We start from the raw sequence: 25,369 nt of genomic DNA, 5'->3' as shown, positions 1-25,369 counted from the left end.
TTCACCAACTCTGAGCTTGAACATAGGGTCAGAACTCCAACATGTGAATGGGGGGCATGGCAGGGCCCCCAGCGGGGCCACAATGCCTGACAGAGTTGTTAGGGAAGCAGCTCCTTCTGTCTGTGCTTGCAGCTCTTACAGGACTTTTCCATGAGGCAGGCAGGTCCCTGGGATTTGTCTCCTTTCAGACTTACCCTTCCTCTGACCATCCCCACGGCCATCCAGCCTCCAGTCTTCATCCCAGAAGCTTATTAGCTCCCCGGGAGGATGCTCTTTAAGTGTGTGTGAGATGTAAATGAGACAAATGCACCCCCTTCTATCAAAGGGTTAACCAAGACAAAGTCAGATAAGGCACTGCAGTAGTCCAGATCCCGCCTCCAACTGGGTGTGGCCTCTAGCTCCTCCCTCTCTCTGACCTGCTGCATCCAATCCACTCCAATCCATTGACCCCCTTTGACGTGGTTTCTTTGGTGTCAGGGCTTTGTTCTAGGTTCCACACATGCAGCTGAGCAAGACAGACTGGGTCCCTGTCCCAGGAAGCTTACGGTGAAAGCAGAGGAACGTGTCTACTATTAAAGGGACACTAAATCCTAATAGCGGAATGTGTTAGACACCAGGCGAGGCGTTTCCCATTCACTGAATACTGGAGTCTCTGTAGTAGTGGAAGATGGGAAGATCATTAGTTCTAAAGATCACCAGCTCCATTGTATAGATGAGAAAACTGAATCATCGAGGTTAGCTGTTATGTTTTAGTCCTTCCCCCCACTCCATTGCTGTACTTGAGTTCTGTGCCTGGGAGCAGGGCTGGGGCTGAGCTGGGAACCCAAGAGAATCAGAGGCAGCTGACAGTAAGGTGGAAGGGGACAGCTAAGACAGGAAGTGGGGCCACCCCTGTTACCCACAGCAATCCCAGCATAAAGTACTTTAGAGGTACCCTCTGGGTCCCAGTAGATAGGCCTGATGTTTCCTTTATTGTGGGTGACGGCTCATCTGCCATGCTGTATAGGGTGACCACAAAGATGAGACCTCAGGGCTACCCACTGTGATTGCCACCTGGATTATCAGGCCAGTCATCTCTCTCTATGCTCTCTGTACCTCTGGGAACATCCCTTGGGTGAAACTCTGGGTCAGGAATGGTGGACCTAAATGCACTCTGCTCCCTGCGATTACGATACTTGGAATTTTCTTCTGTGGGATGGGGGAAGGTGGATCCTCTCCTGGACATCTTCCCCCCGCTACAGGAACCGTGGAAAGGCATGTGTTAGGGGATCGGATGGCCTTGTGCACACCTGGGCCCTTACTGGTTTCCTTGGTGACGTGCTGGGAGTCGGTTTGCATTGCCTCGGACATCACAGAATCAGGATTTTTTTTAAGGTTTCTGGGGTGGTGGGGGAAAGACTACAAAGTCAAGCATTCAGTGTGAAGCTTTGTGCAGAGAAAGGAATTCTTGCTCTGCCCCAGACCCAGCCATTGACTTGTAAGGAGCTGGCAGCTGGCCAGGGGGCCTTTTGTTGCCCTGATGCTCTGAAAAAGTGATCGGGGACCACTCTCTCGTTCTCTATTTGTTTGAGGCATCTGGTCACTAGTGACAAGAATGGGTGTGGTCCAGATCTGGCAGGACCACTGTGAGAGGGGCTGATGGTGTAGAAAGTTACCCCCCTGGTGTAGAGAGCTGGGCAAGAGAAGGAGGAGGGATTGTTGGGCCTGGGGCATAAGCAGCCAGCTCAACTTCCCTGCTCTTGGCTTGTCCTCATCTCATGAGGCACTGTGGTGTTTGCCTGCTGCCCAGCCCACCCTGCCCCTATCCACTGGCCACTGACCGCTGTGTAGGAGGAGTCTTGTTTGCTGAGGCTCCCGTCCCGCCTGGCGCCAGCCTGGCCACTGGGTTCAGCTGCTGCCTAAGGCTGTTCCCACAAGCCATCTCTCCAACAAAGGGCCAGTGTCCTCAGAGGGCAGGTGCCACCCAGGCAGGGTGGGAGTGAGGCCTGCCAGGGAACCGGGGAACTCTGGGCGGTCAGATTTAGAGTGCCAACAGGGCCTGGCTAGGTAGAAGATGAGGTCTATGAATTCTTTGTGAGTTTGTTGACATTGAGCCTCTGTCTCTAGAAAGAGGTCAGAATGTGGGGGCAGAGGCTGGGGCTGGGCCACTGAGGTTTATCTGCCAAGCTGGTGTCCAGATCTCTGGTGGAGACCCCCCTAGGCAGATACCTCTGGCCCAGGGCCCTTCCTCAAGCCTGAAAGATCTTCTATGACCTGACACCAAAAACAAAGAGCTGAAAAGGACATCTCATTTTCCAGTAAGGAAGAAGACCTTGTGCCCTCATGGCAGATGGTTCCCCATTTCTTCTCTCCCCTTTCCCTTGTTTCCTTCTCAGCCTTCTCTGCTTGCTGAAACTCCTGGGCACAGCCACTGCCTTCTCTTCTGCTAGAATGTGTCCCCCAGGACCAGCCTTCAGATGTTCACAAACGATCTGTCACTGTGCCCACTGGGAAATACTTCTCTAAATACAACCTGGTCACAGCAAGATTTAGCTCAATGCTTGGGCAGCACCATACACCATTTCAGGTGACATCACTAAAGGGTAAGCCTCTAAAGTGATGGAGGTAAACGACAGCTCCTCCAGGCGGAAGCTCAGACCTGTGGGAATTGGACTCTACAAATAGTGAAAAGAATCTCACAAATCGAGGACAAATAAAGAGTAATGATTGCTAGTCACAGACTTCAGGACAACACGACAGGGATCAGCATCTGTCCAGGCTTTTGTGCATGCTGTATTTCCCCCAACAGATCGTAAGCACCTTGAAGACTTGTTTATCTTAAGAACGCCACCATCTCCAACTTACATCGTCATTCATCCCGGGGCGGGGTGGTGGTTTAATATCACGTAGACAGACAAACGAACACGGCAATGCAGGTCGTGAATGGATGGGTGGGTGGATGGGTGGTGGATAGGTGGGTGGATGGGTGGGCAGATGGGTGGGTGGACAGGTGGATGGACAGATAGATGCATGGGTCAGCCTGGATGAGGAAGTGTCTGAAGTACTGAAGGAAGGATTGAAGCCAGAGTAAACCGGCCAGCACAAAGCCTAGGTTTCTCAAAGATTACCTATAGAGGATACAAAAGGCACTAAAGGAGGCAAGATGGACAGCTTAGACTGTCTCAACACTACTACCTCCCATCATTGAAAGATTCAGTTAGGCCTTTCTTCTGGGTGCTGGCTGCTTGCTGTTGAAATGGGCAAGTTCACAAAACCCGGGAAAGTGGTGCTGATCATGACTGGACACTACTCTGGATACAAAGTCCTTATTGTGAAGAACATCGATGATGGTACCTCAGACACCCTCACAGCCATGCCCTGGTGACTGGAACCACTATCCCTGAAAAGTGACAGTTGCCATGGGCAAGAAGAAAATCACCAAGCGATCCGAGATCAGGTCCTTTGTAAAAGTCTGAAACTACAACCACCTCATGCCCGCATGGTACTCTGGGGACATCCCCTTGGTCAAAACTTTTGTCAACCAGGTTCTGTTCAGAGACCAAGCATTGAAACGCAAGGCCGGGCGGGAGGCCAAGGTCAAGTTTGAGGAGTGATACAAGACAGGGAAGAACAATGGTTTTTCTAGAAGCTTTGCTTTTCGATATATTTTTGTTTTCGTCGTTAAAATTTTTAAAAATTAAAAAAAGAGAAAGGTTCAATCAGAAAATGAGGTCAGGGGCTGGGGATGGAACTCAGTTGAGTGTTTGCTTAGTGTGCACAGAGCCCAGGGTTTGTTCTCCAGCATGGCACCATTGTCTTGGTGGTGGTGTCTATGCTCTTGGCACTGGGGAGGTGGAGGCATGAGGATCAGGTCAAGCTTAGTTTTGACTACATAAGACTGTGAGGCCAACCTGGTTTACACGAGACCACGTTAAAGGTGTCTCAAGGGGTGGGAGGGATGAATAAAAAAAAAAAGAAAAGAAAATGAGGTTAAAAATGAAGCCACAGGAAGGATATATTCAAGATACATCCATTCACTTGACCAAAAGTCTACCTAGTATAAATAAGGAACTTCTATGAATAAACAAGAAAGAATAAAAAAAAATAGCCAGACAGTAGTGGTGCACATCTTTAATCCTAACCCTTGGGAGGCAGGTGCAGACAGATCTCTGTGAGTTCGAGGCCAGCCTGGTCTACACCTCGAGTTCCAGGACAGCTAGGGCCACATGGAGAACCCCTACCACAAAAAGCCAAAAACCAAAACCAACCAACCAACCAACCAACCAACCAACCAACCAAAAACAGAAAGAAAGAAAGGAAGGAAGGAAGAAAGAAAGAAAAGAAAAAAAAAAGAAAAGAAAAGAAAAAGAGAAGAAAGAAGGAAGGAAGGAAAAGAAAGAAAGAAAAGAGCCATACAGATGTCTTTTACGACTGCTCAGAAAAACACCCAGGTGACTCCTAAGCACATGAGAGGCAGACACACAGCATCCTTAGTCACAAGGCAATGCAGAGTGAGGCCTACCTTGGACACCTGCACTACAGCCAGAGTGATCAAGTGTTGGCAGGATGTATATAGTTGGAACTTTCTACCTCATGAGTGTGAGTGTGCATAGGTACAGTCACTATAGGGAACCCGAAGCAGTTATCTAGTAAAGTCAGAACATATGCTAATGTATGGCCCAGAAACTCTACATAGAGTCGTAAAGAGTCTCTGCATAAAGTTAAGAGCCCCGAACTTGAATTAGCTCAAATGCCCATGAACAGAGTGACGCTATCGCTTCCACAGAACAGGATTCTGTTCAGCAAGGGAAAGGATGTACTTCCTCCTGAGACACATAGCAGCATGGATGCACCCATAAGCATTACCTGGGGAAGAAAAACAGCCCATGGGTAGACTGTGTACCCATCTGTACAGTCTAAGACAGATAATGCTAACCTGTGGCCACGAACATCAGAACGATGGCTTGGGAGCTGTCTGGAAAGGCCACAGGGGAGTCTTCTGGAGTCTAGGAATGTCTCATTCTGGGGAGGGTGTGTGTGTGTGTGTGTGTGTGTGTGTGTGTGTGTGTGGTTTGTGTGTGTGTGTGTTTATGTGTGTGTGTGTGTGTGTGTGTGTGTGTGTTTGTATCCCAGTCAGTCCTGAGGATCTGTGTCATCTCTGTATTTTCATAACATTTTCTTTTTTTTTTTTTTTTTTCTTTTTTTCAGAGCTGGGGACCGAACCCAGGGCCTTGCGCTTCTTAGGCAAGTGCTCTACCACTGAGCTAAATCCCCAACCCATCTCTGTATTTTCATACTAGACCTCAAGCACTTCCTTTATCCTAGGAGAATTCAATGTGTGATGTGGAAAGGGGGAAGAAGGTAGAGCCCAGCAGAGCACACTGTCTTACCCTTCAAAGACCTGTGGCTCTCAGGACTGAACCAAGGGCATCTTGACACAGGAACTATATAAAAAGACATGGAGTGTTGTTGGAGGCCAGATGCTAAGGTCCTATGACAGATGACATCCACTTGGGACTTCCCCAAAGCCTGTGTCCCAGGGACGCACACCTCACTTGTGTAGGTACAGCTGAGACTTGAGCACCTCCTACCTGACCTTGCCCTGCCCCAGAGGGCTCATGAGCTTCTCACTTCTCTCCCAGGATTCTGTTGGCTTCTGGGACAGCAGGCATGGGAAAAGGGCCAGGTGTCACACCCTTGCTACAGCCTTGCTCTCGGTACCAAGGGCAAGATACAGGTCCAAGTGGTTCCATTCACAGGCTCTAGGTTCCCCAACTATCAGTTAGCCCAAGGTCTGGGGCCATGCTGGTTCTGGGAAACCCAAGGCCCACCTCTGATGATGTCATGGAGGTCACCTGGGCTGCTCTTCTTGTGAATCAGATTGTGTCACAGGATGCTGACCCAGGTGACAATCTGTAAAACTTCCCTGTTAAAAGCACAGCAAGAGACTGGTTTCCTTAGGCAGGAATCCATGATAGTAAGGGACCAGACTGAGGAATTTCCATGGGTGTCAAGAGGGAAGGTTTTAGTGACCCTTAACCTCCCTCTCGAGCTGATCTGATTGGCACCTACACTGTCCTCAAACCTTCACAGCATCCTGTCATCCATCCTTCCTCCCCTCCGTACCCACCACCCAGTTCAGGCTACAGCCCTGCATATTGGAAATTCAGGAGGTCCCTTGCTGTCCCCAACCCTAGCTTCTCAGTGCTTTCACGGGATCACCCCGTCAAAAATTGCAAAAAAACTTAAAAGTAGATCTTTTAACAAATGCATTCTCCTCAAGCCCAGGCTGCTTCTGTCACTGGGAAAGGGGTCTGATGACCTCTTTTAAGCTTGCACTCCAGCACTCTGAACAACCTCTGTGTTGACTTCCACCCCACAAAAACAAAAACAAAAGGAAAAAAAAAAACCAAACAAAAGTAGGTTCTTGCAGTAACAACACTATACACATAGCCTTTATAAACCACATTAAAAAACCTTCTACACACCACCCTGTTACTTCCCCTTGCACATCTTCTGTGACTTTTGCTGTTAGGCAGCCTCCTGTTTCCTAAGCTTTCTCCATTTCTCAATTTGTTTATCTGTTCTCCTGGTGGCGAGCAACTGGGCTGCTTGGGGTTCGGGACATTTGTGGATGCTGCTGCCTTCTGCCTACAGCTTTTGTGTGGACACAGGTCTGTTTCTCTTATTGCTGTACTGCTGGGAGAAACAGACCAGTGTAGCATTTAGGACTCTTGCAGAGGACCCCGGTTCAGTTCCCAGCAACTCTCACAATCGTCTACACTCTGATTCCAGGGGACTTGACACATCCTCGGGTATCGCATGCATGTTTTACACAAATATACATGTACACAAACACTCATAGATACCCAGCAAATATATAGAATTAAAAAAAAAAAAAAACGACCAAACCCAGGGCCTGTAATTTGCAACTACCCACTGTGGGCTCCAGTGTTCTCAAAGAAAGGATCAAAATCCCCAAAGATAGGGCAGAGCATTGGCGGCTCACACCTTTAATCCCAGCACTTGAGATGCAGAGGCAGGTGATTTCTATAAGTTCAAGGTCAGCCTGGCCTACGGAGCGAGTCCCAGGACAGCTAAGGCGGCAGGTTGTCTCGAAAAACAAAATAAAACAAAAAGATTCCCAAAGCCAGAGTCACTGCCATCACCGCCCTCTTGGACAAGCAGAGTAGACTTTCTGCCATCCTCAGACACTCTGCACCATCGTGCCTCTGAGTACTTGTGCATACTGTTCCTTCTCCAGGAATGCTGTTCACCTCATCTCTGACTCATACGTGATGACCCAACTCCCCCTCCCCCCGAAGCCTTCTCGTCATCCTTCATTTGGATAACAGGCAATTATTAGGCACCTGCCACGTGCTGGGTTCTATTTTAGGCACCAGGGAAAGAGCAAATAAAACAGACTAAATGTCCCATGAAACTGACGTGCTGCACAGATAGCGACTACACACTTAGCAACATACCCTAATCTCTGCCTTGCTCTTCCATGTGGTCCTGTGTGCGTTTTTATCTCCATGTTAGCTCCTCTGGATGAGTACAAGTCAGCAGTGGGTATCCCTGCCAAGACTGAGGGCCCCATGAAGGTAAGGACAGCCCCAGGCCTGCTGGACACGAGAGCAAGGGTAATGGCCACCCTCCACAGTTACAGAGACCTCTAATGGCTCTGGTTGCACCTGTTTGTAGACCTCCCTTTCCCCAGAAAGTGTGGAGCTCTGGAGAGAAGCTGAGGCCACAGGCTGATGGATACCCACATGGGCTCACAAGGCCCTGAGAATGACTAGGTTCTGTGAGGCCACAGAGCTGAAGAGCTGTGACAAGAAGCTGACTTATCTAATTGTCTGCCATGAGCAGCTCTCTGTGGCCTGGTTATCTCTCTCTCTGTCTCTCTGTCTCTGTCTCTCTCTGTCTCTGTCTCTGTCTCTCTCTGTCTCTCTGTCTCTCTGTCTCTGTCTCTGTCTCTGTCTCTCTCTGTCTCTCTCTCTCTGTCTCTCTCTCTCTTTCAGTACTCGTTGGCCTGTAGTCAAGGTGCAAACTGTAACTACTGCTGGGTGTGCTGACAGGGATGGAGACAAACTGCCCTCAGCTAGTGATTCTCCTTTGAAGTTTCATGTGAGCTCGGCCACACGGAGGTGCTTCCCTCACATGTGATCGCTCACAGATGGCCACTGAAAGACTACAGGCTCCACAGGCATCACTCTCTTTCTTTGGGGTCTTAGCACATGACAGCTTCAGATGCCTGAACTTAAGTATGGGGGTGGAAAGTGAAACATTCCACTTCTCCACTCTGTGTGTAGCCAACCCCTTTTCTGACAGTGAGTTTAATTGGCTGGGCTTAGAGTGTTCCCACTTCTCTCTGCTCTGAATCAAATTGAAAGGACTCTTTTCCTTGAATCCAAAAATGAAATGAAGGGCATCCTGCCCAAATCACTTTCCTGAATTCTTGGGTTTTTTTCCTAAGTGACAGCTGATGGAGAAACATCTCAGTATGAAAATACATATGTGTACTTGTACACACATACACACAGACACACACATACATGCAGAAATACACAGACACATACACACAGGCAGACACACAGACACAAAGACAAACACAGACAGACACACAGACACTCAGACACACAGACACACATAGACACATACAGACACACAGACACACGACACAAAGACACACACAGATATACACACATACACATGTACACACACAGGCACACACACAGACATATAGACACACACATGGACACACACACAGACACACAGCACACATAGGCACACACACACAGGCACATACACAGGCACACACACAGACACACACACAGACACACACACAGGCACACACAGGCACACACACAGATACACAGACACAGACACATACACACATACACACACACAGACACACATACACACTCACACACAGGCACACACAGGCACACACACAGATACACAGACACAGACACATACACACATACACACACACAGACACACATACACACTCACACACAGACACACAGACACACACACGCACACAGACACACACACAGACACATGCACAAACACACAGACACACTCAGGCATACACACAGACACACACGCACACAGACACACAGACACACACACACACACACACACACACACACACACACACACACACACCATACACCCTTCTGTTGTATATGGCCACTCACATTCTTCCCCCTTGCTGAAAATCTCTTGACTTCCTGTAGAACTCTTTCTCTCACATCTGCTTCTGGTGGCCATCGCATCCCAGGTGGCCAAGCCCTGCTCTGTAAGCCCAGAGCCTGCAACCTTTCCTTTCTGAAGTCAGTCCTACAGAGTCCAGAGGTCAGAGAACAGACTGAAAGCATTATTTATATAGGCATTTCTGTATGTATAACATAACCACTTAAGAGCAAAAGCTTTTGTTGTTGTTATCCTCTGTGTGTGTGTGTGTGTGTGTGTGTGTGTGTGTGTGTGTGATATGTCTATGCTTGTGGCTGTCAGAGGAATATTTTCAGGAGTTGGTTTTCTCCCTCCCACTTGGGCTTCATCCTGGGCTAAGAACTTGAGTCTCCAGGCTTGTAAAGCACACTTTCACCACTGACCCATCTTGTCAGCCCCATAAGAACTGTTTCTAATGTACAATTCCAGTGCTAGAAGTCTGGTTAGACTTGGAGCCTGCACTTGTCTTTGGTTGTTTCTCAACATCAACTGAGACAGTGCCTGAGGCATCTTCTGGTAGATCCTGCTTATCGTAAGTGACAGAGGTCTATGGAGTGGGGAACAGCTTTATCTACACCTTTAAAATGACGGACCAGATGACTCTTAGTAGGAGGCGAAGCCCAGACTGTACTGCCTGCGGGGGCCTGTATGTGTGCAATGGGGTAGAAGGGTGGAGTTGAAATTCATCTCTCTTACACCACGCCCGAGCTTGAGTGGGTCCTGCTTACTTTCCCAGCTTGTTTCCAATCCTCCTTCACAACCTGTCTACTTATTAACCAGCACAGGCCTGTTCTCCGCAAGGTAACTAGAGCTGGTTTCTCTCACTGCCTCCCAGAGCTCCTTGACTGATGATGTACATGGTAGGAGATCCACTTGTTCATCTCAGTGGCTCATCTGAACATGTGTTCAGGAACACAGGGCCCCAACCAATCTCAGAATCGTGGATTTCTACACCTCCGCTCCCTGGAGTTGTGTGGTCCCAGGAACAGAGACCCTTTTCAATGTGGCTTGGGAATCCTCAAATACCTGGGTGGGTGCAAGAAACACACCCTTTTTCTTGGTGCAGGATGAGGCCAGTGCAGTAGTCATCATGGGCTCAGCCTGACTAATAAGAGGATCTATTTGTGCAATGGTCTGTCCGGTGTGCAACACAGAACATGGCAGAGACTCAACTCAACTAACATGGCAGGGTTAGCCAGTGTTAGGTGGAATGCACAGTCTCAGACTGTAATCAGGAGGAAGAGAGAGTTGCTAGTTTTCATGCACATTAGCCAATGGTTAGCAGACACTAGTAAAATGACAGAAGGAGCCTTTCCCTTTCCAAGATTGACCCAGGGAAAAGAGTTGGCTAATTACTTTCCCATGGGTTCATTTCCTTGGTCCTTGACACTGCTGTCTCAAGTAAAGCCATTCACGTTCACTCAGAACTCCATTCCCTCTCTACAGGTGTCTATGGGCAGAAACAGGAGAGACCTAGGGGGGAGAAAGAGCAGGCAGAGAAAGGAGACGGCACAGGACGATGGTGCAGTTCTACCAGGAGAGTCTGTTGGGGGACTGAGCTCACCCTGCTGAAAGGTTGCTTTGTGGATCCTTCTGGAAGTCAGTTGCTGGGTGTGGGCTGCTAGGTGGGGGTGGGAGAGAGAAGGCAGAGACCTCCCATAGAGTCCCTGTCTGCTCAGGGTGACTGAATTGGACCTGGTGGGCTCCCAACTGTGGAGGATGGGTGAGTCACATTAAAGAAGGTCTCACCATGCGCTAGAGAAATGGCTCAGTGGCTGGGAGCACTGGCTGCTCTTGCAGAGGCCCTGGGTTCAGTTCCTGGCACTCACATGGTGGCTTATGACTGTCTGTAACTCCAGTCCCAGGGGATCCAAGGCCCTTTTCTGGCTTTCAAGAGCAACAGGTCCCACACACATGTATGCAGGCAAAACACACAGATACATAAAATAATTTTTAAAAAGTCTCACCAGGCTGAGTGTGACCAAAGCCCTTAATCCCCATACTCAAGAGCTAGAAGCAGGCAGATCTCTGTGAGCTTGAGGCCAGCCTAATCTATCTAGAGAGTTTCAGGTCAGCCAGGGACTACATAGAGTCTATCCAAAACAAAACAAAACAAAACAAAACAAAACAAAACAAAACAAAACCACTCTAGGACTAGGTGTGGGGAGGACAGCCACAGGGGGAATGGAAGTTGAGCCCCAGTTGCTTTGAGACTGGACTCCCTGCCCCCCAACCCCATTAGAGTTATTACTTTAATTGTGTCTATGTTAGGAGGTGGCATTCAGCCTTGCTTTACCTTGGGTGACTTTCCCCATTTTACAGTTAGGCCCTCTATTCTAGAAGGCAGCTGCCTGTCTGAGCAGGTCATGAGAGCTTGGGGAAGCCACAGGCTTGTATATGGCCTGTGTATCTCTGTTAGCAAAGAGTTAAGCTAAAAAAAAAATAAATAAAAAAGGCAAGTCTTGTCTTTATAGTGAAGTCCGGTTTCTACTCTGCTCACTTCTTGCCTTGAGGGCAACGGTGCACTTTGTTTTAATCACAACCCACAAGAACTAACCCAGCAAGCACACATATACTCCATCCTCACTTTGATAGCTGTCTGACATCTTTTCCCTATAGAGGACCCTCCTATTTTCTGCCTTGTTTATTTGTTTGTTTTAAAGGCTCTGGTCATGCCTCTATACACACATTTCTCTGCTCATTGTAAAGTCACTGGTCTAAGGCAACAGGGAGTAGGGCTGCCCTTCTTATGCCCCGGAAGCTCTCCTGGCATCTCAGGCTGCTTGTGGACAAGGCTGCCAGATGTTGGCAGATGACAGTGCCTGCAGCTTAGCAACGACCTGGACTCCTGTTTGTTAAGGCAAATCTTTCTCTTCTCATGTTCATCTCCCATTCAAACAAGAAACTGTGGCCACCTTATCTGTCCCTGTCTTCCTTGGAGGCAGTGGTGCTTCTCAGAGCCCAGGACCTCACAGGTAGTCCTTCAGCCTAGCTGGCTCTTGGGCACACCCACCCACCCCACCCCACTCCACTCCAGGTGTATTCAGTCTTCCCTGTTCACACACTCAGTTCACACCAGTCAACATATGTGGGGAGCCTGCTGAGCTGACATTTGCAATCCTTGCTGAGGGACGGCTAAGGTAGCCATGTTTGTTTTTCTTGCCCAAGGGTCAGGCTGTGTGGAGGAAGAGCACTGATGGCTACTGGCCCTGACAATCTGATCCAGTTTGCCTAAAACTTAAACTGGACATGCAGACTTACAGTCTGTGCTGGGTGTTAGGAGTGCAGCCTGAGGAGGGAACCCAGGTAAAATGCAGCCGCATAGTAAACTCCAGCTTTGCTTGGAATGAAGCAGGGAAACAGCGGGGGAGAAGCCAGGTGGCCAGAGACAGGGCTCTATAACCTGCAAGGAGAGTGATTGTTAAGGCATTTATGAAGTATGGCTGTGCCTAGATGCTATGAACAGAACCTCTGACTTGACACGGAGAAGTTCCTGTTCCTAGTCTGTCAGGGACTCAGTAAAGGCCTGAGTCACAGATGGCCTAAGGACTCAGCCCTGTAGAGGGTCCCATTTTAGCCAGTCATCACAGACCTTTGTCCTACAAGCCTTCAACAAGAGATAGTGGTCCCCAAGAGGGGCCAATGCCTGGAGTTCTTTATATCCATGGGTTTTGGGATCTCATACAGGGACACCAGAGCAGAACTCTTCCAAGCCAACACCCAAACCATTCCATTGTTTCTGTGTGTGCACAGACCAGCAGGATAGGGTGGTGGTTTAAAAACCAAAGCCTGTTCCCTCAGACCAGTCCTTAACATCCACAAAACAGCTAATTCATCAGAACCTTCTTTTTTTTTTGTCCATTTATTTAGAAAAAAATTAACATGAGCAAATGAGATACCTCAGTGTTACAACAGAGTATAGAAATGTCTAGCAATAATCAAATAATTTGATCTTTAAATACAAAATAACCACATGAACACCTAATATACAGGTTTCATCTGAATACATATTTATTAGATAAATATTAGAGGTCACATCATCTAACTACATACAGCTTTGCAAGACTAGAAATCACAATTAGTTTTTTTTTTCTGACCAGTCAAAAGTATGAAATGATTGCCATGTACATACGCTGTACAAAGACGATGGGTTCCATGGACATCACTTCAGGCTGCACGTGTGGGTGTGGATGTGTATGCGTGTGAATCACCTGTGATCATGATATCAAAAACTTATACAAAGCATATGAATTTGGTTACAATTTTCTTCTGAAACCCCCGTTTCTCTTCATTGTTTCCATAGCACCCCAAAAATACACAGGTGGCAGGGCTAGGACACGGAAGGTAAATAGTACGTGTAGGTAGAAATAAAGACAAAGGGGAACGAAAATGCCTCTGCACACGGGTCAGTATATTACAGGAGACAAGGACGGAGTCACGAAGGCTAACAAACAGGATCTAGTATTCCACGTAGGAGTTCCAAGCCTTTTGTTGTTTCTGTTTCGTAAAATAAAAAAACATTACACATTCCGGGAGAAATGAATGTATCTTGTTGACATGTCTATCTCTCATTTACATATGTACACGCGTCCCTTGAGTCGCTGCCGCTGCTCACACTGCCTCTGGATCGGTCAGGCCCAAGGGCCCATTGGGAGCAGACCTGTAGCTCTCTGGGGTTTAGGGCTTCCGTTAGGGAGAAAGTATTAGGAATCTTTTAAAAAATAAAATGGCTACAGGATACATGAGACATGAATAAAGCTTCAAACCAAGAAGATGAGGGTGATCGCCTGTGCGGGGCCTTCCCCATCTGCCCATGGACTCCCAGCCTGGTTAGCTGAGTGGTGGCTGGTACATGCCTATGGGTGGGTTGCTCCTTGTGGTAAAGTGGCTTGCTGAGACCTCATTTCTGAGGTTACTATGGCTCCAAGTTGTTGTCAGAAAGGACTGAGGATCTTTCCAGAGTCTAAGCCTGCCTCTGCTAATAGATATCACCTTCACCTGCATCTGTCACTACCAAGGCATGGCTCCAGCCCCAGATGTCTTTGTACCTCTCTCAAACCCTGGGTGAGCTCCGACATTTCTCTGGAAGGAGATGCTCCCGGAGTGTGGGCTTCAGGCTGTGTGGTGAACTTGCTGGTGGGGCACTTGCCTAGGAGAGAGTCTTAGGAAATCAGCCTCAGGTGTGAACTGATGACAGAGAGGCTGGGGCTACGGGGAGTGTCTAGGCCTTTTGCTTTGGAAAGCTGTGGAAAACCTGGGCATGCCTTGACAAGAACTAGCAGGGACCCCAGGCTGTTCTGGGGCACAGTATCGCGGCAAGAAGCAGGAACTTGTGAGAAAGGCGTTTGTCAGTCTGAAGCTGAACAGTCCGTCCGTATAGTCCAACAAGAGCACGGCCTTGGGCCAGGACACAGGCACTGGGTAGGGACAGCCACATGGTACCTTGTGTAGTGTTGTCCCTGTCAGCTGACTGAGAGTGGCTCTCAATAGTAGGTTGCCTGGTCTCCCAACTTGAGCATGGCCGACTCTTCTGCTCCTCTCTCATCTGTACAAATAGCCCTGGTTGGTTTTTTTTTGTGTGTGTGTGTTTTTGTTGTTTGTTTTTGTTTTTGTTTTTTTAAAAAAGGACTCGGGTTTTGTCACTGAGTCAAGATATTTTAAAAACACCAGCAAAGGCTATAACCAGGTCATGAAAATGTTGAATATTATCAAAGACAATACTAAAATATTCACAAAGATATTTACAAAAGCGATTCTTAAAATAATTGATTTGCATACTGAACACACTGCTTGAAAAAACCTTAACAGGACAAAGGAAGAAGAGGGGAGGGGTGATGGCAGCTTTCTTTGTGCCGTTTTTTTTTTTTTTTTTAGGGTGGCAGAAAGTCAACAGTTAGGGGTCACCTTTCTGGTTCAATCTATATTAAGAGTGCCAGGGAGCACAGAGGGAGGCTAATGACCGATGACGAATGAGGATGCTGGCAGCGGACAGGAGGCAGGAGAGGGCCCTGGGTGGCAGCATCGGAGAAGGGAGCAAAGAATTTACAGATGGGATTCATGTGAGCGGACAACCTGGCATCACTGTAGGGATCACCGTAGGCCATGAGGCTCAGGGGGACACAGACCAGCCTGGCACAAAGCAGGTGAGTGACAAGCCAGCCGGGGACTCTAAGCTGGATGGAGTGGAAAAAGCAGAGGACCAGAGGCTGCACTTGCTGGGTGAGCAGAAGTGTGGAGCGAGCTCTGGGTGGAGGGAAAAATATGGGGAATGACAGGCAGCTACACAAATGTCACAATATGCCTGCCAAGGTATCCTGGTGCACCCAGCAAGGGTCTGGGCTGGAGACAGCCAGCCTTGAGCAGAGAACCTGCAGGACTAGTTTTAGAGGCTTGGAAAGACATGGCTGCCCTGAACTTTTGCTGTGGAGTCCAGATTCCCCGGGGGGCCCATGCTGCTTCCCTGCCATGTGCCCTACAGCTGTCTGGGGAAAGAAGTAGAACCCAGAGGGAAGTGGGTCCTATGGAATAGTCTTGGAGAAGGAAGTATAGGCAGGAGGAAGGAAAGAGAACATGGGGGTGGGGTGGGTGGGGCGATGGTTTGCTTGCTGTCCAGATGCAGTATTCCTTTCCTTCTGTGACTTCAGAGCTTCCTACTGTGGTCATTTAAAGCAGGGAGTGGCTTGGGGCAAAGCTGCAAGGCTTTGGCTGCCTCTGTTGGGCTCTGGCTGGCATTGTCCCCTGGCCCCTAATGGAGGGCACATTTTGGTGTGGTGCACAATTGTGCATGTGTTCTCTGCTCCCCACAAGGCATGGCCCTGGTCTTAGTTGAGCAGCCCTCCCCTGCATTGTCTTGGCTCCGGAGAAGGCCCTGACCTGTTTCCTGCCAGTCCCTACACAGGTGTGGCAAGCTCTCTCAGATGTAGCACTTTGTCCTTGTTCTGCTGAGAGAGTGTTTACAGGGCTTAGAAGTCAGAGGCCAAAGCCACGACCCCTGGCTCTGAGGGATGTTCTCCTTCCCAGAGGGTTGTGCTTTTCTGTGATGCGTGTGTGTGTGTGTGTGTGTGTGTGTGTGTGTGTGTGTATGTGTGAGTGTGTCCGTCCTTCCTCGCTGCTGCAAACTGTCACCATTCCTCCAAGGCTTGTCTACTATCCTGGCCTGGGGGCCGGAGTGTTCCTCTCAGGTTCCAGTCATTTGAAGGAGGCTCTGGGCCAGGAGGCTGGGATAAGGTTTAAAAACATGGAAGAACTTTGGGACACTGGAAGGTCGGTCGTCTGGAGTCAGCACACATGGAGGGACCTATACTCAACATTGGCATGTCTCTTGCTGGGCCTGGATTCCCTCTGCTTGGGTTTTTGTCTTCCAGGGGCCGTCTTCAGGCTTGCTCTAGGCACAGGTCCCGGAACATTCAGGCAAACAGGACTGTAGACTCACATGGCTTTCCCTGCCTAGTGTGCTCTGCTCAGCTCTCAGCCTGAGGTCCTGGTGTGGGAGGCCTGAGCATGGGCTCCTGGGAGGAAGAGTGTGTGGGACAGATGGGATAGGAGGCAGAGTGGGGAGGGTTGGCCCCAGTGGAGAGTGGCCTTCAGTTGTTCTCAAAGAGAGACAGGAGGTCATCGTTGCTATTGCTTGGAAGGTCGGGGGGATCCAGGTAGGAGAGGAGCTCATCGGGATTTGTGAGTTCCGGCAGTAGCTAGAAAAGAAGAAGCCTAGTTGAGGTGGCTGAGGGTGGTCCAGAGGGAGTGAGGGGTCTTTCTGACCTTCTCACTCCCTTCCACTTGCCTCCTGGGGTTCTTCCTCAAAGACAGAAAACTAACAGTGTCCCCAAGACCACCGTATCTCAGCTGGGGCAGGCATGCCCACACTCAACAAATGACAAGGCCAGGGAGACCCACTGGGCCGACCCCCTCCTCTCAGTTTCAGCCCCATGGCAGGTCAAGGGCTGGATTCTTTTTGATTGTTCCTCTGTTCTCTCAGAGCCTGCCAAGAGCAGCTTTGGGCTACACAGCCTGCTGGTATAAGCCATCTGGCTTCAATCCGGAGCACAAGGCAAGACGTGGGGAGACCAGGTGGTCCCCACGGTGCCCTAGACTACTCTCTCTGAATCTTAGTGAGTGTGTGGCTGGCTGTACTGTCTTGTCCCTGTGGTCCACTGTCCCCACTCTCCATGTGACACCCTTGGAGTATGTACGTCACACAGGGGCAGAGGAGCTCCTGAATCTAGAAGCATCCCATTGGTCTGGCTAAGGGAGGAGAGTTGGGTGAGAAACCAAGACATCTGCAAACCGAAGATCATGCCACAGTTCTCCCTGCCAAGAGCTCTCTAATATCGCCGTGGTGGGAGTTGACAGCAGGGCCAGGAGTCCAGTACCTAGGGATGGGGGCTGGGTACAGTTTCTAGCTCCTCAAGGGAGTAGGAGGAACAAGTGTTCAGTCCCAAGCTTTCTGTGATCCTCACCGTCCCACCTTCTACACTATGAGATCTTGGGATGGGAGACCCTTGAGTCTCAGCTGCGCACTTTGACCTTGTCTTCCCCGAATCATGTCCTCCCCCCACCATCTGCTGTCATCCCACATGGAGACTTCTTGGAGTGAGCAATGGAGCAAGCGGAAGCAGGGAAATGGAGACACACGGACAAGGAAACCGCAGGCAGACAAGACCGGCAAGACGATGGTGGGGTGTCATTCTTAGCTCTTCCCCTGCCCAGGCCAGAAGGTAGATACAGAAATAGCAAGCTCGACATGGGGGTGTGAGGGAGGGGCTGGGAAGAAGGGCAAGGACCCTTTTGCACTATCTCTAAGGCTTTGACTGGAGGGACTCGTCAAGGGCTTACATAGAAGACGGGTAGGACTGGGAATCAGGACTATTGGGCCAAGGAGCTGATGGGTAGGGGTGGGGCTTGCATGACCTATCCCCATATGGGGTTTTCTAGGGCTGGAGTCAGGGAAGACTGGCTGGGGCCCGCCCACCACCCACCCACCTTTCCACCCGGGGCCTTGAGCCCTTAAGTACCCCCCTTCTCTTGGGAAGGTACTGGTGCCGTGCCTGGCCCCAGACCAAGGTGTGTGGTGACCCCAACTTACATCCAGTGAAGGTTCCGGCATGTCGGATGCTCCCTGTGCTCCGGCCTGACCCTCTAAGGCTGAGGAGGGGTTAAAGGTCAGGTCGCTGTGTGGATGGTTGCTGGGAGCGGCCTGTGGTGGCTGCCGGGGAGGCTGGGAAGGAGGAGGAGCCCCACTGTGATGTAATGGAGGCCCTGCCTGGCTGCTGGGGTGTGGTACGTGCAAACCTTGTTGTATGGAGGGATGGGGCTGGTCAGAACTGCCAGCGTGGGGCATCTGTGGAGGAGGAGAGAGCAGGAGAAAAGAGAGGTGAGGTGACAAGGCACAACGACGGGATGCCTGGAGAAAATGAAAACCAAACAAACCAGGAAGTAACGGACCCCAAACAAGGGCACCCCGAACAAGAACAATGATCTGCAGTTAAGGGGCGGGGTAGAAAAACAAACAAAAAAAATTATCCTCTCTAGAAACCAACAACCAGGAAGGTTGTGAAGAACAAGTGGAGAAGGCTTTACTCTGCACAAAGCCTAGGAAGGGCCTTGAGCCAGGCACAGACCAGAGAGCCTCCCACCCCCACACTGTCACAACAAACAACAGCGAGGCCAGAATGGACAAGCAATGGACGTGTTTCCGGGAAGCGGGTAGCTGCTGGCAGCGTGGTGCGGTTCCCCCCCACCCCCATGCCAGGGCAGTGCAGAGCAGGCATGGACACAGCACCGGCAGGCGTGCAGCTTCCCCTGGCTGGTGGTAAACAGGAGACAGGTGCTTTGCCTGTCTCCCTCCTCAGCTGGTGTCAAAATGGCAGACCAGGGAGAGAACCTGGTTGGCCAGGGACATTTGGGGCACTGCCTTCTCCTTGATTAGCAATGGGCTTCATGCTGAGGGCGGCAAGGAACATGGTGGGACAACTCTAAAACATTCGCTAAGGAATTCCTCCCTTTTAATTTGCAGCGCATTGGCTGTGGGTAGGTGGGTGCGAGGGCTTTTATGTAAAATGTGCCTGGTGAATGCTGTTGGCAGTTCCAAGCAGACCCTTCAGAGCAGAAGGCCTGAAGCAGCTCCAGCAAAGGTCTCAGTCTGCCCTATACATTTGAACAGGGCCACCCGCATCCTCTTAATGCTGCCAAGAATAAAGCATTTTGGTGACAAAAAAAAAAAAAATGCTTCCTTGGTCTCAGATGACTTTCATCCCTGCCCCAATCTCCCTTTCTGGGTTTTTCCATGCTGGGTTGGTGAGTGGCAACCATGCCAGCCTTGGTCTCCCAGACCCCGGTTTCTCTTTCCATTTCTGCTAAAAGCTGCTCTCCACGTTGCTGTGATCTAGTCTCTACCAAAAGTCCTGGGATGCCTTTTCTCTGCAGGGTGCAGGGCTCCATGCGACGCCAGTATTAATTACAGTGTTCCTCTAGTCTGGGTCCCCAGGTGACCTCTATGTGGCATGATATAAAGGGGCTGGCAGACAAGGCCAGCTGAGGGTTCCCACTTAGTTGACAGCAGCAGATGTCCCATGGTATCCATCCTGAGGAAACAGGGAGGGACCCCATACTCCCATGAACAGCTCAGTTTGGGATAGAAATCTCGGATCCTGTGATATAGCTTCTTCCCTAGATCTCAACAAGAGTGTCTCTGAGCTCAGAGCACTGCTGTCATTTCTGCCACTCTGCTGCCTAGTGTGGGAGAACTCTTGGGCAGTCAGTGCTTGGCTAGAAACTCCTAGACAACCCTGGACTACATGAAAACCCTCCAGTCACCTGCTCAGCCAGAGCCAGGCTGCTTCTCAACACAACAAGGCAGATACACCAAGGATAGACCTGGGGTTGTCTCCCATGTGGTACCAATGCATTGCTAGGCCTGGTTGCTTTCGGTGAGATGAAAGTTGAGAAAGCAAGCACACCTTCGTGAAATTCTGGGGGAACTCTGAGCTTCATTCAGGTAGAGGATGAACCAGGAAGCAAATAGCTTGGCTTGTAAGAGAACATATGGCTCTCCCTTTGTAGCATCTTCCAGGATTAGTGGGTATGAGGACTTGGGATATACAGTGTGTGTGTGTGTGTGTGTGTGTGTGTGTGTGTGTGTGGTGACTCCTAGCTGTGGAATGCTGAGGTCCTACTGTGTGTGTGTGGGTAGGTGGGGCACCATGTATGTGGGGTGACTCCTAGTTGCCGAATGCTGAGGTTCTACTGTGTGGGTGGGTGGGGAGGTACCATGTGTGTGTGGTGACTCCTTAGCTGCAGAATGCTGAGGTCCTACTGTGTGTGTGTGGGGTACCATGTGTGTGTGGTGACTCCTAGCTGCGGAATGCTGAGGTCCTACTGTGTGTGTGTGTGTGTGGTGACTCCTAGCTGCGGAATGCTGAGGTCCTACTATGTGTGTGTGTGTGGGGGTACTGTGTGTGTGGTGACTCCTAGCTGCGGAATGCTGAGGTCCTACTGTGTGTGCGTGGGGGGGTACCATGTGTATGGGGTGACTCCTAGTTGCTGAACGTGGAGTCCTGGACGGCTCAGAGGAGGAGATCAGTGGTTCGAAGTGGAAAACTTCACGGCAGAGTCAACATGTACTTTGCTTTCTCTCTCTTTCTGTCATGTTTTCTTTGAGGCAGGCTCTCCAGTACTGCAATGCTGACCTTAAACTTGCTCTGTCACCGGGGGAACAATTCTGAACTCTGGACACTCCTTCATCTATCTCTGAGTTTTGAGATCGCAATGCCTACCATGTCCTGTTTGCTCAGGCAGCGCTGGGCAAACACCCTATCCGACAGAGCTGTATTTCGCCAGGAATGGTACTTATGGTTCCTGGTGGGAAATCAGGGATGTCGAGAAGACGAGAAGGCTCCTCCAACCCCACTAGAAGGCACTGTGGAAACTCTGGACCTTTTCTGATTGGTCTCTTCTCTGTGCCCCTTCCCTCCAAGGTGAGAGATCAACATGGATCTCAGTGTCCTAACCCCCTACTGCTCTCCCTCCTCTCAGCTCCTTAAGAAGGTGTGCTTTGTGAACACAAGGCCCAGTGTGCCTATTTATCCTGACCCAAGGGGCATTACTATGCTACACAGTACAACAATCGAGTACTCAAACAGTGGCTCAAGAGTGGCCAGCTCTCTTGCCACTGTTTCCAGAGCCACAGGAAGGGATGGCTCGTGGTTAGCCCTGAGCATCTTGCTCCAAGGAGGTGTCCCCAGTTATGTGGAACATGCCAATAACTGGGAGACAAGACAAGGAGGGCAAGCAAGCCCTTAGGGAGGTCAAATGTCCTGGATCTCCTTTTTACAGGTGGTGGTGAGACCCTGGGTGAAGATTCAGATCCCCAGAGGCAAAGTGTCTGAGCACGGGGGCTAATTTCAGGCTGCTGAAACCATAGACGTCAGTGGAAGAGCATTAAGTGGAGCTTAAGGTGGACACAGGAGGCAGCCTGGGACTTCCTTAACTTAAGAGACTCCAATGTCCTCAATAAAATTGCCAAGTTGACAGGTACAGACCAATCACGTTAGCCTCTCCCTCCCATCTGAGCCCCCGAATCTAACTCTTGGCTTTCCTTTTCTTTGAAGAGGGAACCAGAGTACTCACATCTCAAAGAGCCCAAGAGAAAGCCCTCTGTCCCAGTCAGCTCCAGATGAGGCTGGGATTAAAGCACGGGCAAACGGGAAGGTTGAGGTACAAGTTGAAGGTACTCACAGTTTCCTGCATGGGGTGACTGAGGGGTTTCTCGAGGGCGGCCATGTTGTTGGGCATGTCCGGTGGGTGGGAGAGCTGGGGGGGACCATGCATGAAGTCGTTCATGGATGTCCCTCCGGGATTCCCATGGGGAAAGTCAAAGTTGCCATGACCCTGGTAGTTGCTTCCTGGGATGGGAATAAGATGAGGGTGGGGAAGAGGTCACCCAGGGGGAAGGTGGTCACCCTCAGCTGACAGTGTAAAAGCCAAGTTCTTTCCCTCCCTTGAGATAGGTGTGGCTTTTGAACCATTTGCTTTTGGTTATATGATGGAGCAGTCAGGCTTTCGTCTTTCGTCTCAGGCCCAGAGGCCGTTCTGCTCCATCCAGGAACACCAGGCTCTAGATGATAACCCAGCCCCTCCATCCCACACCCCATGGTGATGGTGAGACACGGAGGCCAAAATGCTGGGATGCTGGGGCCCTTGGCATAGGCTGTGGGACTCAAGCCAGTAAATTAACGACTTAGGTCCACTAATCAATCACCTGGGCACCTTGGAGACCTAAGATCATGGATCTCAGTGACAGGGCCACCACCCTCAGACAGAGGGTGGGTATTTTTTAGGAAGCAAGCGGAACATACCAGGGATGATGTCTGAAGTCTGGAATAGCCGAGAATGAGACCGAGTGATAACAGACTGGGTGAGCCATGGCTGGGCTGCCAGTGCCTAGGCTCTCTCTGGGGAGGCTGGGAGAGCCAAAAGGGCAGGGCTGATAACCTGGCAGAGCAGGCTGTGACCCTCTGGGCTTGCACCATTATTCTCCCAAGTCCAGGGACCAGAGGGCAATTTTTGGAGGGTGTATCCATTCTTCCTCTCTTTCTCTTTTATTTATTTATTTTTTAAGATTTATTTATTTATTATATATAAGTACACTGTAGCTGTTCAGACACACCAGAAGAGGGCACCAGATCTCATTACAGATGGTTGTGAGCCACCATGTGGTTGCTGGGATTTGAACTCAGGACCTCTGGAAGAGCAGTCAGTGCTCTTAACCGCTGAGCCATCTCTCCAGCCCCCTTCTCTTTTATTTTTAAGATTTATTTTTTATGTGTATGAGGGGAATGTTTTGTCCACGTGTATGTATGTGCTACCATGTATGTGCTTGCTGCAGAGGGAGCTCAGAAAAGAGCACTGGATGCCCTTGAACTGGAGCTATGGTTGGTTGTAGTCATCATGGAGGTTCTGGGAATTGAACCTAGGCCCTCTGCAAGAGCAACAAGTGCTCTTAACCAGTGGACCATTTCTCCAGCCTCACTCAGCCTTTCTTCTCTCATTGTGTACCTGCTACCATCAGCCCAGAAAGCCCAAGTCCCTAATGGACACAGGCTGTCCTCTTCTCCCTCCCTCCCTCCCTCTGTAGCCAGCATCACATTCCGTACCTTGGCTGCTGTAGTCGTTGGAGCTGGTGCCCCCAGGAGGAGGTGGGAGGGGGTAGGGAGATGGGCCAGGGCCCAGAGCGGCGATCATCTCCATGACATTGGGCATGATCATCTGGCTGGGGCTCATGGTTTTGAACCGCTTTGAGGGGATGCCATCAGGGTCATCCTTGATATGGAGGTCTGACTTGATGGGTACTGGCCGCCAGCTGCAAGTGGGGTCGATGGTGACCTCTTCAAACTCGGAGCTGGTGGAGAGAGCAATGGGGGAGGAACTGAGGCTCAGAGTGTCTAGATTTGGAGACAAGAGGCCAATGTCTACACTCCTCCTCTGTGTCAAGAGGCCTAGAAGAGCTGTTTACATTTTGTTTGGTGAGGTGAGAATACTGGGGCTCAGAAAAACAAGTGGTTGAGCCTGGGGCTGCTGGGCCCAAGATACCCCCACCCCCCCAAAGAAGACTTCCAGCACTGGCTGAGTTCTGTCTCATCAAGGACATATTGGCTCCCATGTCTAGGAGTTCCCAAGGTCAAGCTGCAGATTGGTGGCTGGACTCAGGACTCAGGACTGACTACATCTCCCCTCTAGCCAGGTCGCATCTCCCTAGTCAAGGCTACACTTACTGTTGGATGGCATTCAGGATCCCCCACATGTACTGATCCACCTCCAGACCCTCGAGCAGAGCAGTTTTACTGGAAGAGAAGAACACGGCTTGGTTTTTGGCTCCTGGAGGCAGGGCACAGCCCACCCACCTCCACTGTCCTGCCATTATGGACACAAAGGAGACACAGATATTGTAAGCAGTGAGATCCAAGATCCATGGCCTCCGTAGGGTAGGTAAAGCAGCTAAGAGGCCAGAAGGCACCTCTGCTCTGCAAGGTGGGTATTGCTTACTTGCACACGGGACACCGCCAGGTCCCTCGCTCACAATTCAGTTGGAGGTATGACTCCAGGTCAAAGCACTGCAGAAGTGAGAGACAGAGAGAGGAAAGATCAGGATGGTCAGAAAAGGCCTTGCTGTGGCTCTGGACCCTTAGGAAGACTTCCGTACCCAGGAAGAACTCTTTTCTTGCTCTCTCCACAGAACCACAGCACAGCCATGCTGTGTCTGCCACAGCCCTCACGGATCACTTCCCTGTCCTCAAAGAAGCCCTTCTGGACCCAGCAGCCCAGCTGAGTCTCACTGCTTTTGCCTCTTACTGAGGACAGGACCAGTGTGGACTCTGGCAGTCCCCTTAGTCCATCCCAGGGACCCAGGGCCACTCTGTTAATTAGCCTCTACCAAACAAAACGATCACATCACATGTCCACACCTACAAACTCAGAGGGAGGCAGTCCTGTCTGCCACCCAGCTTTCAGGATAAATCATACTTCACAGTGTGGCAGATGATGGTGTACCTGGCCCTGCCATCTTTGCATCCCTTTTATGGGACCCTGTCTTGGCTAACCCCTACACAACAGGTCTTTGCTAGTCTGGGTTGCCTCTTTCCTGAGCTTGCTCAGGGCAGGTTCCTAGCCTGTGGTTTCTAGCCAGGACTTTCTGCTGGCTTACAATATCTGATTGCCTAACTTTTTCTGCATTTCCACCCCTCCCCAGGACCTCCGAGATGGGCCAGAAGGAGAAAATATGACAGAGAGCATTGTGGCTGCCGATGGCCACAATGTCCTTCGGGCGGCAGCAGGCCCTGTTGGCCCCTCAGCCTGCCCCTTGTCACTCTGCCAACTCTGTGCAGCCTGTGTCAGGGCTGCACTTGCTGGGACTGCTCACCTGCACATGCTTGCAGTCGTGGCCTCGAGCAGGCAACTGTATGCGCCGGAATGTGATGGGGCACTTCAGAGACACCTTGATGGCTGTCTGCTCCACGCCATCCTCACCGTTGAGGGTTGTGTTGCCCGAGGAGGCGGCCACACTGCTGAAATTCCGCTTGACTGTGAGGTAGGAGGCAGAGGGTGAGGGCTGGGTGTTCTGCTGAGGGGTTGGATCTTAGCTCCTGACCGTGACCTG

The 25,369-nt window shown here is 50.4% G+C and overlaps 1 protein-coding gene and 1 pseudogene across 13 annotated transcripts in view; one reads left to right on the top strand and one right to left on the bottom strand.

Annotated features, from left to right (window-relative positions):
• The first annotated feature begins 3,002 nt into the window (after positions 1-3,002).
• LOC108353088 (60S ribosomal protein L27 pseudogene) lies at positions 3,003-5,321 on the top strand (annotated as a pseudogene).
• A 7,737-nt stretch (positions 5,322-13,058) lies between these two features.
• Positions 13,059-25,369, bottom strand: part of Zmiz1 (zinc finger, MIZ-type containing 1) — a 205,443-nt gene continuing 193,132 nt past the window's right edge. For 9 of the 13 annotated variants that reach the window (XM_063275482.1, XM_063275484.1, XM_006252538.5 and 6 more), the window contains 7 exons: positions 25,133-25,293; positions 24,259-24,326; positions 23,988-24,056; positions 23,370-23,614; positions 21,952-22,118; positions 18,302-18,556; positions 13,207-16,910 (listed from right to left, as the gene is read on the bottom strand). In XM_063275482.1, the coding sequence (XP_063131552.1) occupies positions 16,803-16,910; positions 18,302-18,556; positions 21,952-22,118; positions 23,370-23,614; positions 23,988-24,056; positions 24,259-24,326; positions 25,133-25,293 (1,073 nt within the window). In that variant the 3' untranslated portion in view covers positions 13,207-16,802. Of the gene's footprint in view, positions 16,911-18,301; positions 18,557-21,951; positions 22,119-23,369; positions 23,615-23,987; positions 24,057-24,258; positions 24,327-25,132; positions 25,294-25,369 lie in introns of all 13 variants that reach the window. The other 4 variants (XM_063275487.1, XM_006252539.5, XM_063275488.1 and 1 more) reach the window with 2 other exon arrangements.

Source organism: Rattus norvegicus, chromosome 16 (assembly GCF_036323735.1).
Source record: "Rattus norvegicus strain BN/NHsdMcwi chromosome 16, GRCr8, whole genome shotgun sequence".
Classification (NCBI taxonomy): domain Eukaryota; kingdom Metazoa; phylum Chordata; class Mammalia; order Rodentia; family Muridae; genus Rattus; species Rattus norvegicus.
This window is presented reverse-complemented; position numbering and strand designations above follow the sequence as displayed.